General features: G+C 33.9%; 1 protein-coding gene across 1 annotated transcript in view; it reads right to left on the bottom strand.

The window, feature by feature from the left end:
- LOC145249555 (tRNA-splicing endonuclease subunit Sen54-like) overlaps positions 1-15,635 on the bottom strand; it is a 163,826-nt gene that overhangs the window by 112,398 nt on the left and 35,793 nt on the right. The window contains exons 5-6 of the mRNA XM_080111230.1: positions 9,063-9,211; positions 6,592-7,697 (exon numbers count right to left, since the gene is read on the bottom strand). Of these exons, the coding sequence (XP_079967356.1) occupies positions 6,592-7,697; positions 9,063-9,211 (1,255 nt within the window). The remainder of the gene's footprint in view (positions 1-6,591; positions 7,698-9,062; positions 9,212-15,635) is intronic.

Below are 15,635 nucleotides of genomic sequence, written 5' to 3' on the forward strand. Positions count from 1 at the left end.
AGCGCAGCTTTAATTGCGGTGACATCTCCCTTTTCGGCAGCACTGAGTTGCTGATATACACTCAAGGCACCCCCAGCCAATCTCAGGGGAATTACAGTGTGTACCCTTTTCACCTCACAAAGGTCGCACATCAGCTCGACCCTTTCAACCCAGTCGACGATGGACGTGGACCCGTCAAACTCGGGTATGAGCTTTAAGTCAAATTTCGACTCGGTCATAGTCCTAGAGGCCAAATGGCCGAAATAGCTTGTAAAAGTGAGAAATTACTGTAAGAAAAAAAATGTAGGGAAAAATTCAAGATGGCGCCCGACTCTCTCTTTAACACGGTAAGATATCCTCAACACGGCACAAGAAGCAACAGCCACACGATTCCCCAGCCAACTCAATCGTCACTCCCCACGTCTTTCCCCTCACCCGCTTTTATCGTTCTAGGTCGGCTAAATTTGCATATTCCGAGAATTCGTGTGACTTTGCGAGACATCATACTTTACAAAAGACGGCGGTCGCCATCTTGGTCCCTCTTTTCTATTTTTGGTCGGTAACGCTGAGCTGGTCTCGAGGTAAGTCTTTTTCCCCTCATCCGTCTCTCCCACGTACCCACACAACACGCAAACACGCGGGCGCTTATCTCCTGGATGCACGTTACACGAACATCCGCTTTCCTTGAGTTCCCAGTATTTATTTGCTGTGCGCTGTAGCATAAACGACGGCTTCAACAAGCAAACTGCCTCCTCACATGGCGTACAAATCTTTCGCGGAAAATTTGAAATTAGATAAAAAAGAAATAAAGCAAGAAAAGAAAAGCACATCAAGTTGTGTGTGTGTGTGTGTGTGAGGGGTGTAATTTAATTTTTTTCTTTTCTTTATTCTTTTTCCAGAATATAAAATTTTCTAATTTTCAAAAATACATTATAGCACTTTTATGGGTGGAAAATTTAAAATTAGCTGAAAAAGAAATAAAACAAGAAAAGGAAAGCACTCCAAATTGGGGAGAGGGGGGGGGTGAGTAATTTAATTGTTTTTTTATTTATTTGCTAGCGTTGTTTTCATACGCTGTTTTTTATTGTTTGAATGTACTTTTGTGGTCATAATATCGAGTTTTGAAATCTAAGGAAGTCATACCTACGTAATATTTCTTGTTATTCGGGTTTTCTTTCACAAATATTGTGGCCTGGTAAACTATGCTTTTGGTTAGACATTTATTTTGTAGTGGGCAAAGTGTGCGGTACCTACAGTTGCATTTATCTTGTTCGTTATTAGTATTTTTATTTTTATTTCTAGTATGGTTGTTGTTGTCCGGAGTTGGTTTATTATTATTATTATTATTATTATTATTATTATTATTATTATTATTTCTGCTAGTTACATATTTATTTTTGTCATGGTGTCCACTTTTTTTATTGTTTATTTTGCTGTTGTTTTCATTTCTTAATTTAATATTTTGTTATGTGCTTTAATTATCATCTCTAAATTTTTGCGGCAGCTGTAGGATAACTTTATTACTTCGCTTATTCTTTTCTTTATCTCCCCCTTACACACACCTCCAAACACCAGGGCAACGCCGGGTACCCCTATTAGTATTTAATATTTTGTTATTATGTGCTTTAAGTATCATCTTTAAATTTTTGCAGCAGCTGCAGGATAACTTTGGGTTATTTTTATTGAAAATTTTGTGTAAGGTTGCGGGAAAGTGTTTTTCGATAAGATCTAGAAATTTCTTGCCAAATTTTGTTTTTAACATTTGATTGTATGGCGCGGTATACCAGATTATATTTCTTTTTCTTCTATTTTTAATTTTATTATAGTTATTGGTGTTTTGTTGCTTATATTTGATATCAATATTTTTGTATCCACTATTTTTAGGGCTGTTTCGTAGATATTGGTTGACCTTTTAAACACATTTTCATTGCTTGAGTTATTTTTTATCTAAATTTAATGTGACGTCCAGGAAGTTTGTTATTTTTATGTTAGCTAATACGTCTACTTTTATGCCTAATTTTTTTATTTCCTTGTGTATGATTTTCTTAAAGTTATCTCCCTTGACTTTATTGGAGTCTTTTATTATAGCCAGTCCATCATCTCTATATAGGCTGATATTCGTAGTATCAAATATGCTTGTGAAGGTATATAGAATAAATAATCCCACAAGATCTGATGCCTCTGCAGAATCCAGGGTACCCATCACCAAATCAAACAAATTTGTCATTTTAGTTTTTATCCATTGGTTATTGTTATTTATTAGAACTGATTTTCTACATTTTTTAATGATGTTGATTAATTCCGAGGATATATCAGTGTATGCCTTGGCAAATTCTAGGGCAATGTTGAAAAGTTCTTTGGATATCGAGGGATAGAAGTCTATGATGTCGAACTGTATAAACGTACATTTATTTTTGTTTTCTATATTTTTAAACCAAGTGATTGTTTTGGCAGTATTTACTCACTGGCTTAATTCTAGGCCTTGTTTGATTTGTTTGTATACTCTAGAAAGTATTGCTTTGCTAATTCTACCTATTTCTGGTTTAGTTGGGCTTGTCAAGCGAGTGCTGGGGTTATTATTGAAGTCACATTTGTGGTCTTTGAGCAGAATGTATGCTTCTCTAGGTTTCAATTTGCCAACTTTATCGCTAATTTTGAATTTATCGGCAATTTGTTTACGTTCAGTATTTATTATATCTATATAGTCGCATTGTATCCAGTTTTTTGTAGTTTTTTGTAATGTTTTCTGTGATTAGTTTGCTATATTCTTGTTTATCTATTTGCTAAAAGTTTCTAGTTTTATCTGCTTTTACAAAGATTTTATTAGAGTTGTTTATGTTTGTGCAGTTTTCGTTGGAAATTGTTAGGTTGATTGTGGAATTCTAAGTTTTTAATTATGTTTAGGGTTTTAAAACCATAGGATTCTTTTTTGTTTACGTTTTCATTTTTAAGGAAAAAATTTGCTCGCCATCGCATTCGGCATATTTTGAAATAATTTAATAATATAGCTATGCTTGCTAGGCGTGGGGATATTTTTTAGTGATGTTTCGAAATTAACCATTTCCATATCTATTTTTGGTATGATGAAATAAATTCTTTCGAGAGTGCTCAACTGTTTCAGGAGCTAAGTATAAGTACTTTAATTACACACATAAAATTAATATACAAAAGTATAAATTTATGCATAAACTTTAAGTATTTATTACAATAGTGCTCAATACGTAGGTAGAGCTAGTTAGTAAGTTATAAAATATATATGGCGATTAAGCTACACTGAATATTCCGCGTTTCATCCACTCTAGGATTCTCCAGGCTTATGCAAGAATTTTGTGGTTGTCTCGCGTTTCTATATACGCAACTTCTATTACAAAATAAATGTCTAACCAAAAGCATAGTTTACCAGGCCACAATATTTGCGAAAGAAAACCCGAATAACAAGAAATATTATGTAAGTATGACTTCCTTAGATTTCAAAACCCGATATTATGACCACAAAAATACAGTCAATAATAAAAAACACTGTATGAAAAAAACGCTAGAAAACAAATACTGGGAACTCAAGGAAAACGAACGTTCGCCAGTAGTCGAATGGAAAATAGTAAGACAAGCAAACACATGTAGAGACCTAGACGATCCATGTAGATTATGCCTTCATGAAAATTTTGCTATCCTATACTTTACAAAAACAACAGAAAATAAACAAATAAAAAATAAAAATAAAAAATAAATAAACATGCATATACATAAACTATGACATATATATATATATATATATAAACTAACATAAAAAAAAAACTTAACCTATATTTAAAACAGGTCAAGACACTAGATATCTACGCTAAATAGCACACACAAAGGAACAGGTCAACCGGGGGTCAAATGGGCCTTTGTCCTGTAAGTGCCTGCTCATTGGCTGATTAGGAAGGGTGCGGTGGATACTAGAAAGCTGATTGGCTAACAAAAAACTCTATAGAAGGTGCGTATATAAAAACACGAGACAACCACAAAATTCTCGCATAAGCCTGATGAATCCTAGAGTGGATGAAACGCGGAATATTCAGTGTAGCTTAATCGCCATATATATTTTATAACTTACTAACTAGCTCTACCTACGTATTGAGCACTGTTGAAATAAATACTTAAAGTTTACGCATAAATTTATACTTTCGTATATTAATTTTATGTGAGTAAATGAAGTATATATATGTTATTTGTTTTTGCGATACTTGTTTTGAAATTAATTATACGAAAGCACATTTTTACCTAAATGTGAGTTGGGCATAATTTTCCCTTTGAGCAATTTCTACCAAAATGACACCATTAATAATTTAAAAAAAAAAAATTTTGTTTACATGGTAGTCACCACTTATCAAAGCCCGGGAGCCACTTTTTTAGTCTCTTCTATAAACACAGATGCAAACAAAACTAATCTGAGCTCAACTTTTTTAGTCTCTTCTATAAACACAGATGCAAACAAAACTAATCTGAGCTCAACTTTTTTAGTCTCTTCTATAAACACAGATGCAAACAAAACTAATCTGAGCTCAACTTTTTTAGTCTCTTCTATAAACACAGATGCAAACAAAACTAATCTGAGCTCAACTTTTTTAGTCTCTTCTATAAACACAGATGCAAACAAAACTAATCTGAGCTCAACTTTTTTAGTCTCTTCTATAAACACAGATGCAAACAAAACTAATCTGAGCTCAACTTTTTTAGTCTCTTCTATAAACACAGATGCAAACAAAACTAATCTGAGCTCAACTTTTCTAGTCTCTTCTATAAACACAGATGCAAACAAAACTAATCTGAGCTCAACTTTTTTAGTTTCTTCTATAAACACAGATGCAAACAAAACTAATCTGAGCTCAACTTTTTTAGTCTCTTCTATAAACACAGATGCAAACAAAACTAATCTGAGCTCAACTTTTTTAGTCTCTTCTATAAACACAGATGCAAACAAAACTAATCTGAGCTCAACTTTTTTAGTCTCTTCTATAAACACAGATGCAAACAAAACTAATCTGAGCTCAACTTTTTTAGTCTCTTCTATAAACACAGATGCAAACAAAACTAATCTGAGCTCAACTTTTTTAGTCTCTTCTATAAACACAGATGCAAACAAAACTAATCTGAGCTCAACTTTTTTAGTCTCTTCTATAAACACAGATGCAAACAAAACTAATCTGAGCTCAACTTTTTTAGTCTCTTCTATAAACACAGATGCAAACAAAACTAATCTGAGCTCAACTTTTCTAGTCTCTTCTATAAACACAGATGCAAACAAAACTAATCTGAGCTCAACTTTTTTAGTCTCTTCTATAAACACAGATGCAAACAAAACTAATCTGAGCTCAACTTTTTTAGTCTCTTCTATAAACACAGATGCAAACAAAACTAATCTGAGCTCAACTTTTTTAGTCTCTTCTATAAACACAGATGCAAAAAAAACTAATCTGAGCTCAACTTTTTTAGTCTCTTTTATAAACACAGATGCAAACAAAACTAATCTGAGCTCAACTTTTTTAGTCTCTTCTATAAACACCAAACAAAACTAATCTGAGCTCAACCTTTTTAGTCTCTTCTATAAACACCAAACAAAACTAATCTGAGCTCAACTTTTCTAGTCTCTTCTATAAAAACAGATGCAAACAAAACTAATCTGAGCTCAACTTTTCTAGTCTCTTCTATAAACACCAAACAAAACTAATCTGAGCTCAACGTTTCTAGTCTCTTCTATAAACACAGATGCAAACAAAACTAATCTGAGCTCAACTTTTCTAGTCTCTTCTATAAACACAGATGCAAACAAAACTAATCTGAGCTCAACTTTTTTAGTCTCTTCTATAAACACCAAACAAAACTAATCTGAGCTCAACTTTTCTAGTCTCTTCTATAAACACAGATGCAAACAAAACTAATCTGAGCTCAACTTTTCTAGTCTCTTCTATAAACACAGATGCAAACAAAACTAATCTGAGCTCAACTTTTCTAGTCTCTTCTATAAACACAGATGCAAACAAAACTAATCTGAGCTCAACATTTCTAGTCTCTTCTATAAACACAGATGCAAACAAAACTAATCTGAGCTCAACTTTTTTAGTCTCTTCTATAAACACCAAACAAAACTAATCTGAGCTCAACTTTTCTAGTCTCTTCTATAAACACAGATGCAAACAAAACTAATCTGAGCTCAACTTTTTTAGTCTCTTCTATAAACACCAAACAAAACTAATCTGAGCTCAACTTTTCTAGTCTCTTCTATAAACACAGATGCAAACAAAACTAATCTGAGCTCAACTTTTTTAGTCTCTTCTATAAACACCAAACAAAACTAATCTGAGCTCAACTTTTCTAGCCTCTTCTATAAACACAGATGCAAACAAAACTAATCTGAGCTCAACTTTTCTAGTCTCTTCTATAAACACAGATGCAAACAAAACTAATCTGAGCTCAACTTTTCTAGTCTCTTCTATAAACACAGATGCAAACAAAACTAATCTGAGCTCAACTTTTTTTAGTCTCTTCTATAAACACAGATGCAACAATATAATGAGATCAACTTTTTCTAGTCTTTTATATAGACACAAACAAAGAACAAACAATACGAACCTGTTGATGTTGCATCTTCAGGTGCAACCAATGGCTTCACTTCGCCCTGCCACAAGAACTCCAATGGTGAACCAGATTTCTTTTGCTGTTCCAAATCACAGATTTTCTTGTAATCCGTCCAATTCTTTGCTGCTTTCTTCTCATGTTGGTAGTTCTCCACAAACGAAAATTCCAAACGTTCCATCGGCCCTTTGCTGTTCCGACAAAACTTATGCTGACTCATTACCGTTTCCCTATATTCTTGGATGTCGAAGTCGAAATTCCCTCCTGGCAATGGTTCACCAAAGAGGGGGACAGTTACAGAATCTGCAGGTCGGGGACACGTCACCCGCATCAAGTGCGCAATATTGGGAAAATTGTATTCCTGGAAATTCCATTTCGGATACATGAAGATTTTGCAAAGCGTTTCATCATCATCCTTTAAGACTCTGAGCTTTTTCATGTCGGATAGAAAATTTGGTGACAAACGTCCGCTATTGTCTTCAGAATCAAAACTCTGACCAGAAGAGCGATCTGCTTCCCCAAACCAAGAACAGTTCTTTGTCAAAGATTCAGTTTGGCAATTGTCCGTTTGGCATGAATTAGAATTTTCGTCAAACTTACAAGACAAAGAAGTTTTATTAGGTTCCAAAATTAAACTATTAGATTCTGTATCTTTTGGAGAGTCTTCAGGTTCCATTTTGGTAGGCTCTTTTTTACTTGGAGCCTCAACTGAATTTGGCTGTTGTGGTAATAGTGGGGCCGACATTCTGTCTATTCTAACCTCAGAAATTGGTTCACAGTCAAGTTTGGTATTTTGGGGATCAGTACTTTTGTCAGCATCCTGGTTATGAACAGCTCTCATTACATTATCAGTTCTTTCACTAGAATTCGCAGCCACAGAAAAACTTTGGGAATTATCATATACTGCCTCGGGGGTTTCAACAGCATCAGTTTTCAGTCTTTTGCACAAATTCCCTTCAGCATTTGTAGATTCTGAGACAATTGGATGTTTTTCTGGTTTACAGGATTTGTTGGTGCCAGTATTTCTGGAGATCTTGCGTTTCTTGCCATCTTTTGTATACTGGTTTAATTTTAAGTTTTGTTCATATCGGGTTGTGTCTGACCTGAAAATATATTTTTTTAAATTTTTACACACATCCAAAATTAAAAAACTAATGCATTTAACAAGTTTATTCCAGAGTGATCATAAAAAACAGGTTATTAATTAAGAATTATATTCTAGCTGTTAACGAGATGTAGATCTAAAGACATCGTGTTTGGAATGTGACTTTGATTGCTTTGATAATTTCAAGTAGTGTTAGGACGATTAATCAGAATCAGAAATGGGAAAAAACTGTAACTTTTTAAGGTATCAGAATTGGAAAAATTTCTGATGCTAAAAACGATTCTTTTAATTGTTTTTTTTAAAGCAAAATTTTCTGTTACCGATAAAATGCTAAATATTATTGAAAAACTAAAATCTATAGATCACCCCCCCCCCTCCAGTGTATTTTTACGCTTGTGAAAATATATATACAGGTTATATGGATTTTTACATTTATCCAAAAATTAAAAAACAATAGCTAGATAGCCAAGTATTTAGAGAATATAAAAGAAAAAGGCCAAATATAATTTTTGAAGGCCAAACTGCTTAAAAAAAAAAAGGCCATACTTGTGAAATTGGGGTTTAAAAAGGACAATCTGGCAAGCCTAGACAAGAATATAAGAGTGACCTTCCTTTGATGTAGCCTCGTTTTTGAAAAGCAACTCTTTGTAATTTAGACATACAGTGGTTCTTTACTAAAGAAAGTCAGTAAAACATTATGTAAAAAAGGGAACATTCGAAAGAAACAGGGCAAAAATAGAACATTATCTGCCAAGAGGTGCTGGACTGAAGAGGTAAATTAAAGATTGTCTCTTACAATGTGATCTTATTTGTATTGAACTATGTAACACAATATTACTTTTTAAGTATTTATTAGTACTCATTTGGGGCAGTTCTATATTTAAAATACAATGGACACTATTTTTATAAAAATGTTAATAAACTCATATTTGCTGTGTGTGATTGGTTTTTCTGTCCAAAAAACTAAATTCTTGTGATATCCAAAAAAATATCAGCTTTATCAGAACACTGGCAGAGAGAACCGATGTCGCCTGGGATTTAATGAAGATCGATGACTGTTCCACACCAAAGAGGCTGTAATCGCAACCGTGAAAAAATAGACTGCCTCGGCAGGTGCTGATTTTTATAACTGAGGCATCAAGACTCATTCGTCACCGGCAAAAGTGCATTAAGAATGGTCGTGATTATGTAGCAAAAAGAAATCCTGGAGCACAAGGGTTGCTCATTTTAATGGTACCATTCCCATCTTTTTAGCTCTTCAACATTTTGAGTTAAATTAGTAGGAGACAAGACTTTTAGAATGACCCTCATATAAAAACATGCCTAACTTAATAAAGACAGAAATACATACAGTGATACTAACCTACCCTGATGCCGAATGACAGAGTAACCCAAACGACGGAGATGAGCATAGACTTGGTACTGGTTGCGATTTGCAGGCGTTCTGAGGAAAACACGGTAGGCTTGCTGGAGACTGAAAGGGACATCATTGTCGTAGACTTCAAGACAATTCTGACAAGAAAAAATAAACAAAAACAAATAAGCACTAAAAAAAAAAAAAAGACGAAAAGAAGAACTGTAATATTTTGAACACTAGATATTTTTGAATAACGGATATTTTTCGTTTAGTTGCAGTTTTAGAAGTATTAAAAAATGTAGTGTTTGGCAGGATTTGAGGTTAAATCAATATATATATATATATATATATATATACATTTTTTTTTTCAAGCACATCTGATTGAACACAACAGCGTTATTCTTTTTCCAATTTTTCTGGATATCTTTTCCATTTGCCAAGCAGTCTTTTTTATTTCGGCTGGCGTTATGTATAGAATGGTGCCCAAACGTTGTTGTTCAGCCATATTCTTCTTAAGTGCGTTCTATCAAGTATCATCAGGAGTGATTGTTGTTATCATTTTCTTTCTATATGAACTCTCATCCTTGACGTTATTCTCGCGTTGCCTACACACAGTTTAAACATTTCAAAATACAACCACTAGACACAATGCACGACTCTTAAGAAACAGACTTCTTTCTCCAAATTTACAACATGGCAAGGAAGAAAAAAAGGAAAAAATAAAGAAACAAAACAACGCACTGAAGATGGAGTATACCTCTGAAATATACTTGTGATAAATTTCAAACAAGTAAAATATTTGTTTATTTTTCTAATATTACGTTGTATTTGGCTTTCAAGTGCACTTGTTCCATGCAACGCAGTCTGCATACAACATGTGGGTCCCGTGTGTAAATGTGTGTATATACCATGTTACAAATTTTCAACAATAAAATCTTGAATAAACTCGGCAAACGTCTCCTTGTGTTTTTCACAATGAAAAATTTTTATTCTTCTTAGTTAAGCAGATGAGACAATTAGCAGGTTGGGGTTACATGAAATGCAATGAAGAGAAACAATAACGCTAAAGAAAATAAAATAACGTTATTATTTAGAAAGCAATTCTTAAGAAGGGGAGGGTGTTTTCTAACTATTCTGTACTTTCACCTAACAATTTTAATAATGGAGAAACACTATTTGGTTTATCAATTATTCATTAATGGAAACATTTCACCTTTTGAATTTGTACTGCTTTTAGTCAACAGAACAACAATTTGAATTTAGAACAATTCATTTCAAAATTGGTCAAATCAGAAATTTTTTTATTATCATATTAGTGGGGAAGGGAGGGAACTTGCCTGGTCATAAAATACGCTTAAATATGATATTTTAATTTGTCCAGATTTCATATATGTTATTATAGAGCCGTGATTTCAAAAGTAAAAAAAAGTATTTGGGTGCCATCAGCTAGAATTGAAACCGAAAGCAAAAACTGTAACATTCAAAGCTGGTGATGTTACCACAGTACCGACATGACACGCATATGAACTGATTAAAAATTAAAAATAAACTAAGATGAATGTACAAAATGTACAATTTTTACCTTTTTTTGAACCCTTAAAAACTATTTTAACCGGCTAAAGACCTATAAAACAATGGTCCATAAAAAGTTCAATCATTTGAGGCCCCTGGCACCGCTCTGTGACTTTTAGTTTTGGAAGAGATAGACTTTGAAAATAGACAGACAGACAGACATATAGCCTTTTATAGATTAGATTAATAAAAAGACAATTTCATTTTTTTTTTTAAATGTGTATGAAAGGTGATAATATATGCCCAAACATGAAATGACTTTGCATATTATTATTACACTAGTAGGACCCATGAAAATTCCATGGAATGAGAAATGTATTTAATTAACAAATATGTTTTGATAAAACTCATATTACAGCGCAAAAATTTGTTTATTGAGACAGAAAAGCCAATAACATGCAACAAATGAATTTATCAAAATTTCTATGAAAATAGTGTTCATTGTATTTTAAATATAGAACTGACCCAAATGAGATAAATTAATAAATACCCAGAAAGTAATATTGTGCTACATAGTTCAATACAAATAATAAAATCACATTGTACGATCTTTAATTTACTCCTTCAGTCCAGCACCTCTTGACAGACAATATTCTTAGTTAAAGTTCGTCCTCTTGTTGTTACCTGTTTATCAATGTCTATTACCTTAATCCTCATATCCGAGAACTTGCATGCTCTTGAAAATGCCACACACAATTGTCCGTGGCTGAAAACGTAACAAATGGACTAAGTAAGGAACAAGCAGAATATTATATCGATATTCTTATAGTACAAAGTTGAAAAAAGGCACAAAACAATCAAAGTTAACAATTCTCTAAAAGCACAAATTTCATTAATCAATTTACTCTGTTCTGGAATGGAGGTTCCTCCTCGTTTCGTCTCAACAAGAATTTGCCCAGGCAAAGATAGAAAATCTGTCTGGAAAACATGGTTTTGCAACTTCCGCCTGGTGTCACTTCTGACCGTTAGGTGTCACTCCACCTATAAATGACACACAGCATGATTTTTCACTCTTTTTTTCCTTGCAGACCTGCATGAGGACTGCTAGATGAATGACCACCACAAACTAAGCAACAAAAAAAAATTATGCATGTGAATAGCTAACTTAGTGCCCCCCTTTTTTTTTTTTTACAAGGTAGTCACCACTTATCAAGGCCCAGAAGCCACTTGGGGATAAGGGTTATTGCGTGTACAGTAATCAATGGGATAGTATCGTAGTAATTGTTAGTATTGGAGATTTGATAAAGTGTCTTACTTAAGGGGGCGGTTCATCAGGAATTTGTTTATGTTGGACTTGAAGACATCTAGGTTGTAGTTAGGTGGGAAACAGGCAAACGGAAGAGAGTTCCACAGGCGTGCACTTCTAAGAAAGAAGCTTTGTTCATGGAATCTACGTTTTGGTTTTGGCACAGATAAAGAGTGAAGAAAATGTTTCACAGTGCTTTCAGCTAGACAGGTGTTTATCATGAAAGATTGGCGACGATGGACCAGAGATTCGAGCTCAGATGAGCACTTGCCATAGAAGTAATGATAAAACAAAGACAGGCTCGCAACGTCTCTTCTGTGGGAGAGAGGTTGCAGGGAAGGGAAAGGGGCAACCCCCACTAAGCCACGAAGCCTATTTTGTACTCTGTCAAGGCAGGATAGGCTGTTTTTAGCAGCTCCTGCCCAGATGTGGCAGCAGTACTCCATCCTTGGATGTACTTGGCTTTTATATAGATAGAGAATTGCATAAGCAGTGAGATATTTTCTGGAGCAGTAGAAGGATCCTACCATTTTTTCAGCGACCTTGGCAACTGACTTGATGTATGTGTTCCATTTCAGGTCAGGAATAAAGGTCAAGCCCAGAAGCTTATCAAAACATGGAGTTTCCCCTAGACGAGAGCCATCCATTTCAATTGATGCCAGATGGGGATCAGAGCGTTGATGATGTAAAGATAGGAGCTTGGTTTTAGATGCATTAAAAGTAACCAGCCACCTCTTGCTCCACTGTACCAGAGGAGAGAGAATCAGAGAGAACTGTCATTTACAGCCCTTCCACCATATGCATATGTGTGTGTGTGTGTGTGTGTGTGTGTGTGTGTGTGTGTGTGGTGCTAGAGACTATTATTGATACTCTTCACAAATTGACATCTATATTTTGTGGGAATTTGGTTTTGTGGTATGTTCCTTGAATTTGATAATGATGTCTCCAGTAAGACACATGCGATGCAATAATTAGCAAAAGAAATACGAACACACATGGAAATACAGAAACAGGGTTCGTACAAATTTTCAATGTCCATTTTTCAAGGGCTTTTCAAAATTTTTCAAGGCCTTCTCCAGACAAAATTCAAGTTTTCAAAATAAAATTTGATATATAAACAATAATATATTAAACCAAAAAACTTAATTGACAATAGGAAAAGTCATTTTCATTTACATACAAAACAATACGCCTGTCGATATTCATATTTACATTCCCTGACCCACTTATATTTGGCCAACCAAGTGCGATTAAACATTATTTTACCAATTGTAGATTGGTATATGCTGTGTCCATTTTATTTTTAAATTTTCAGTATTGTAAATACAAGAGTTGCATCCCTTTCTCCCAAAACCACTTGATGTTATTTTCTGGAAAACATCAGATAGTTTTGTGATAAAGGGCCGTAACTCTTGTATCCACAATAATACAATGTAATTTCAGAACAATGTCTTTCGATTTTATTTTCAATATTTTATAAAGATTTTTTATGGTATTTTATTAATACTTACAAAAATAATTTAATAGTATTTATTTCGATTTTATTTTTAATATTGCAACACAAATTTTTACTGGACATAAAGAATATAATTTTCCAAGCATTTTCAAGACATTTTCCATATTTTCAAGGTAATAATAGAGATAAGGCTTTTTCAAGGCAAAAATCAAAATCCAAGCTTGTGCTTTGAGAAAATAAGCAATTCAATGTTAAAATCCAACAAATAATGAAAAATATTGAATATTTTTTTTTTTTTAGCTATGGAAATCGAACACTAACCGTACAGTAATACATGTTTATTTTTGTCAACAGTTCAAAATTCACTTATCTGTTTGTATGTTGAAGGGGACAACTTCAGTTTTTAGTTAGAAATGAAGTAATTAGAGGTCCTGGATATGATCTTAAACTATATCTGATGTTGAGGCCCCAGCTTGCGGGCTTTGGGGAGTGTGGAGCCACCCTTTAATTGCCATTGCTCCCAGGTCCACTCTAACCTGGAGTGGTAGTACAAAAAAATATACTCTATTAAAACATTGTTCTCCAAAATCACTGGATTTGGCATTAAATAACCTGAAAAGGGTTGATATGCCGTAAAACAAAAACAACCAACCACTAACTAAAGTAATTAGGATCGAATATTATTATTGAAGGAGAATTCTGGAATCAAACGCAGTTGTTAGAAGTTAAAATGAATACATTTTTGTTAGATACGATTCCAGGAATGCAGTGAATTATTCATTTTAATGAGGAATAATGGAACAATAGAAATAAAGAATGTCCACAGAGAAAATCTGGGACTTGTGTTGCCAGGACATGTGTTGGAAGCATGTGCATGGAATTCACATGTCTGGCCAGTGTGCTGATGTCACAAAGCAGTATAGAATTAATATATACATTAAAGTTAGACTAGAAGAGGCAGTCAGAAAAAGACAATCAGTCAAAGAGTCCGGGTGAATCTGGTAGAGTGGACCGAGACTGACAGAAACTCCTTAGGAAGTGAAGGGGAGAAAAAAACAAAACAAAATGTAACAACTTAGCCAGGCATTGAATTCTCATCACCAGCTAGATGAATAAATGTCTTCGTATTGTTATGTAAGCCTTTGTCTTTGTTTGTCATCAACCGCAAGGTAATGTGTTTTTGTCTTCATCGTCTTGTATAATGAACTTTGTATATAAACCCCCGTTCCAAAGGTTGACTGTATTACCCTCTTCGATAATGAATTTCCCTCATGTTTAAAAGAACTGTCATTACACTTCCATTACACATCTATCTCTCAGCTCCACTGTCTATCTCTCTATAATAAATAATATATAATAAATAATATATAATAAATAATAAATAATAAATAATATATAATAAAATATATAATAAATGTGCACCTTGCAATGCAACACTAGTTGGACAAATTATTTTCTGTAAGAAATTAAATTGAATTACATTTTATAGTTTCGAACTTACAAGAAAAACTGGCGATTCTATTATAAATGTGTACCCCACAATGCAATAATAATGTTCTCCTTATGCATCTTTTTTTATTCCTCCTGAAATCATCTTTGTTTTTCTCCGCATTGTTTCAATCTTAACCTGTCTTTCTCTTTCCCACTTTTCTCCTTCCAGGTTTTCCCACACTCCTCTCTCCCACCTGCTTTCACCTCTTTATATAATAGACAACATTGGAAATAGTTAAAATACCGCTGCCCACCTCCATTACGAAACTTGATTCAGTTGACATCCATAGAATGAATAATTTTGCTTTATTTTTAGCTATTATACGTCCGGGAGGGACAACGCCTTAAAAAAAAAAAAAAAATAGAAATTTTGTGGGTCTTTGGTTAGTAATTTTGGACTTTTGGCTGAACATATAAACATACATATAGAACATGAAAGAAGAGGGAGAAGTACTAGAAAAGGGAGATAAAAATCAAACAAGAAAAATGTCAATAGCATAAAAAAACAGGAAAGTTCATGAAAGACCGTAACCATGGTTACGTAGATAGGGAGGTGTCACTACAATGGCTTAAGAGTGGCAAATTTCCATTTGAAAAGGAATGGATAATTATAGCAGGGTAAGACCAACGTCTTGTCACAAATCGAGTTATTTAGTTCTCTCCCACTGCAAAAACTGACACCAGGGTCAAAAAGTGAGATTGAGAAGTCAGCGTCCCGGGGGAGGTACACTGACTTGCAAAGCCCTGTCAGCATTACCAGATAAGGGTACCTCAGGTGATTAGAAATAAACTAGTCCTTTCTCAAAGAGAGAAA

The sequence above is a fragment of the Euprymna scolopes genome, chromosome 28 (assembly GCF_053919585.1).
Source record: "Euprymna scolopes isolate OS-2025 chromosome 28, ASM5391958v1, whole genome shotgun sequence".
NCBI classification, from domain to species: Eukaryota; Metazoa; Mollusca; class Cephalopoda; order Sepiida; family Sepiolidae; genus Euprymna; species Euprymna scolopes.